This window comes from Lottia gigantea (genome assembly GCF_000327385.1).
Source record: "Lottia gigantea unplaced genomic scaffold LOTGIsca_633, whole genome shotgun sequence".
Lineage (NCBI taxonomy): Eukaryota > Metazoa > Mollusca > Gastropoda > Lottiidae > Lottia > Lottia gigantea.
The window spans coordinates 31,964-36,141 of record NW_008710154.1 but is presented as its reverse complement, the minus strand read 5'-3'; the positions used below and the strand labels follow the sequence as shown (position 1 = coordinate 36,141).

General features: G+C 32.9%; 1 protein-coding gene across 1 annotated transcript; it reads left to right on the top strand.

The window, feature by feature from the left end:
* Window positions 1-60: 60 nt before the first annotated feature.
* LOTGIDRAFT_176008 (hypothetical protein) lies at window positions 61-2,369 on the top strand (the record flags this gene model as incomplete). Its single annotated transcript, XM_009064589.1, has 3 exons — window positions 61-324; window positions 463-849; window positions 2,233-2,369. Coding segments are annotated over 3 exons (788 nt in total), but the record flags the coding sequence as incomplete, so codon positions are not given.
* Window positions 2,370-4,178: the final 1,809 nt, after the last annotated feature.

The window sequence follows — 4,178 nt, the reverse complement described above, 5'->3', positions numbered from 1 at the left end:
CACATGATACATTTTTTTCTGAATGCCTAATTTACTACCTTTTCAAAATACTTCATTTAGCTGCACCAAATCTGCCTAGTACCATAACCATTCAACCGCCACAATCCATAATTTGTGTTGAGTGGACACCAGGATTTAATGGTGGAGCATCACAAAGTTTTATAGTTCAACATTCTACTGATGATAAAGTATGGGTCAATTCGTCCACAATACCCAATGGTATCAATAATGATCGAGTTGACTATTGTATAGAAGGATTAGAACCAGATACTAGTTATTATATCAGAGTGATAGCTAGTAATAAATATGGTGAAAGTATGACAGGTATGATTTGTCAGATAGAATCTTATTAACTTCGAGACAAAATAGATCTTAAATACTGGACATCAGACATTCGTGGCGTAAGTATTGTTGGCACAGCTTTTTGGAAAGTAAAAATAATCATGTTATTTTGAATTTTAGCTAGTTTTCTGGGATTTAACAAGTCCGCCGACTGCAGTAAGAATATTAATTGTGGTGACACCAATGATATCAATACTAGTTATAACAATGGACTTGGTGCTGGTATTGGAATAGGTGTAGGGATATCTATAGCTATAGCAGTGATGGTTGCTACAGCAATATTTATTTATAGATATTGGTCAGGTCTGAGATTAATATTATTTTCTAAGATTCTGGTTCTGGCAACACACTTAAAAATTGATATTTGCTATGTGTGTTTATGTTTTTCCATATCAAAATACTTGCAACTAATTAATGTATTAACTTGGATTATTGCTAGAAAAGGTTGGAAGAAGCAAACATGTTCTCTCCTTTTATTTAAGGCAAACGAAAGAAAGTTGAAGAAAAGTAAGTTTTTAGATTAGAAAAAATAAACGTGTTTTAATAACTGATCTGGCAGTTTAAGATTAATTTGATGCTAAATTCTCTGCTTTCATAGTTTTGTTTCATTCGTCAATTTATCAATTCGTTCTGTCCGAGCGAAGGTAACCAAAAAAGTGACCCAATGTTAGTCAAGCAATCAACAGTGGTGGTCAACTGTATATAATCTTAGTTTATTGTATTGTAATCTTAGTCATATATATATATACTTATATTATTTTATAGCTACGCTGGGATTAATACTACGACAAGATCTGGTAAATAGTTTCTCTTCATTTGTGTCTTTTATATGTCTTTCTAATTCAAAGTGTTAGGCAATTATTAAGAGTCACATAGAGAATTGATAACCTTCAGCTAAACTTTGTAGGCATATTATTTGTGCAATGAAAAGGAAAATCTACTATTGGAGTAGACATTAATTACACTTTATGTAAATTTTAAGATAATTTGGTACATTAAGAAACAGTTGATATTGTGTTTGATAAAACTGCATGTAGATCATTTATAATATTAAGATAGCTTGTCAGGCAAGGTACCAGAAACCCACTCGCAGAGTTGATTTTAAATACAAAATATTTGGCAGTACAGTAACAATTACCAGTATGAAATATTCAACCTTCAGTCACACATTTCTTTTGAACTTTTTGGTGTGATACTGTATAATATTACGGAGTTTCGTCAAAATCAATCAAAAATTGTGCCTTCCAGATTGTTTATGGGCTAAAAATTGAACGCGTTTTCAAGAAAAAGGGCAATAACTCATACTCATTATATTACGATTTTATTGATTTTCAATAGGGTTTATCCTTGGGTGATAACAAAGTCAAGAATTGCACCTTCTAGAGTGTTTACGAGCATTTAACAAGGGCATTGACACATACTTATATACTTACACATCATTATTTTCTGATTTTCAATATGGTTCATCTTCGGGTGATTACAAATAATCATACCAAGTTTTGTGAATAATTGCACCTTCTAGAGTGTTTACGAGCAATTGTGGACGGACGGACAATCGGATATGGATGAAGCCAATTTCATGTGGGCGTATAAAATTGTAGTACAATGCTTAAAGGACGGTTATCCAGATATTTTAACAAAAATGCATTAAATTCTTTCAAAAACAATCATGAAACATTTATTGATCAAAATATCTTCTAAATGAATCTAAGTGCACAAATGGATGAATATTGAATGCTTTCACTAAAAATCACTTGTCATTTTTCTGTCGATGATCTGAAGGCGTGACAACAAGAATGACGAAAATCATTGCAAATGTATTTATAACCAAAATTATAAATTTAATTTTTAATTTGTATTAGTCACAAAGTTCCCTTCTATTTGTTTTAGATGACACACAAACATATCAAGAATTAGATACAGTCAACAATACAGCTAGAATACAATCAGATAATAGTTCTAATGTTGATAGAAACGATGCTAATATAGATGATATTAGACCATATGCTAATCTTGGTAAAAGTTAACAGAGGTACAAATATCAGGTTTTACCAAATTGATGTTTGATGATGAGGAATAGATAGTGATACATTATGCTATTTATGATCTTTACTAGTTCGTTGAAAACTTTTAATCAATCTTTTTCTTCGGTTTGTGTTGATCGATATGTAGATTTCAGGTGTGAAAATTTACCATCTTATATCGGTTTAATATTTTTTAAACATTGCATTTAATAAAAATGACAATTACTTTTCAGAATAAAGTTATGGGGAGAAAGTTCGGAAACACAAATTGTGAAAAATGTACTACAGATTTACCATCAAGAGTGTATTTCCTTTTTCTTAGAATAATTCAATTATAGTATCAAAATATTTTAAATAGTGCCCAATACAGTAAATGTGGGGCGATATAGAAATCATTTTATACTATATATTGTATAATCATATATTTTGTATTACCTGCGATGTTGTTTTTAGTAGTTTTTTTTGTTGTAGTCATTAAATGACTTTTCCTGTGATATGGTTTTTATCGTCTTGTTTTGTTGTCACTATGTGACTCCTTTCTGTGATATTGATAGGTGTTATATTGTTTTATTATTTTATCATATTCTGGAGCCATATAGCCCGTTTGGTGCTGATGTTCCTTAATGCATTTCATTTCATTTGTATTTTGTGTAATTTTACATTGCTTGATGTATTAGTATTCTCATCGATATGTTTACCCAATAATTCATAATTTCATTAGCACTGCATCTAGAGTAAAATTTGCTCATTGAAATAAAACCAGTATTAAAAACAAACAAAATATTAAAAACATACAATGATTAATCTATTCAAAATTTAAAGTAGAGATCCGACTATCTTAAAAAAGCCACAACCTTCTCATAAAGAGAAATTAGGTCGGTTAAATAACAGAATGAATGTGTTGGTTGGAATTAATTGGTCGTCACGACGGATGGATATTCTATCAACGTTCGTGACTCCAATATCCTGTAATTCCTCCTTCATTTCCTCAGGAGAACATTGAGGTCTGGATGTCGAATGAGTTCAGAGAGGAATGAGGTGAAATTTTGATAGGGATATTAGCCAATGTAGATGAATTTAATAACAGCTCAGAATGAATTTTGCGTGAGCATTCAACCAACAAAGACCCATTACGTAATATTTGTCGATTTTGGTTCACTGGCAAGTCCAGTCAAACCTTTTGAAATTGCAAATGGGGACAATGATGATAAAGACCTCTCAGGGTCACTACTGTCAATGACAAGAAACCGAGGCCATGATTCGTCTGAATTAGACGAATCAGTAAATTCGGCCTCAGTTAACCGGCGCTTACGCTCGTTTAAGTTTTTTTTAGCTGGTGTAGCCATGAAGAAATATTAAAGGATTCATCTCCCGAAACCCCCGACCACCACGGACCACGACATCCGCGCGGGCTTTACGCGGGACTCCAGCGCCGGCGCCCTAGGGGTAATCGGGAGATATACTTAGACAAAAAAAAAAAGAATAAAAGTTTTGGGTGGAGCAAATAAATTCCGAACTTTTATTTTTATTTTTTTACCCAATTGACCCAAGCCGCTGCTTCTGAGTCAGTCTAACCTACTAACAATAGCAGGTAACAATCCTATGTCTTAGAGTTGGGATCTCAGGGCCTCTAACCCCCCTGGGATCCTTCTAGCTACTACATAGGATCACTAACAACAATAGCCCGTAACGTCCCAGTGGTGAAGTCGAGTAACCCTGGAAAATAATAAACTCTTCTCTGGAGAAATGTACTGTGTGTCTTGCTATCACTTGTATATATGAGATCGTTTTAAGCAGACACAATATCTGAGA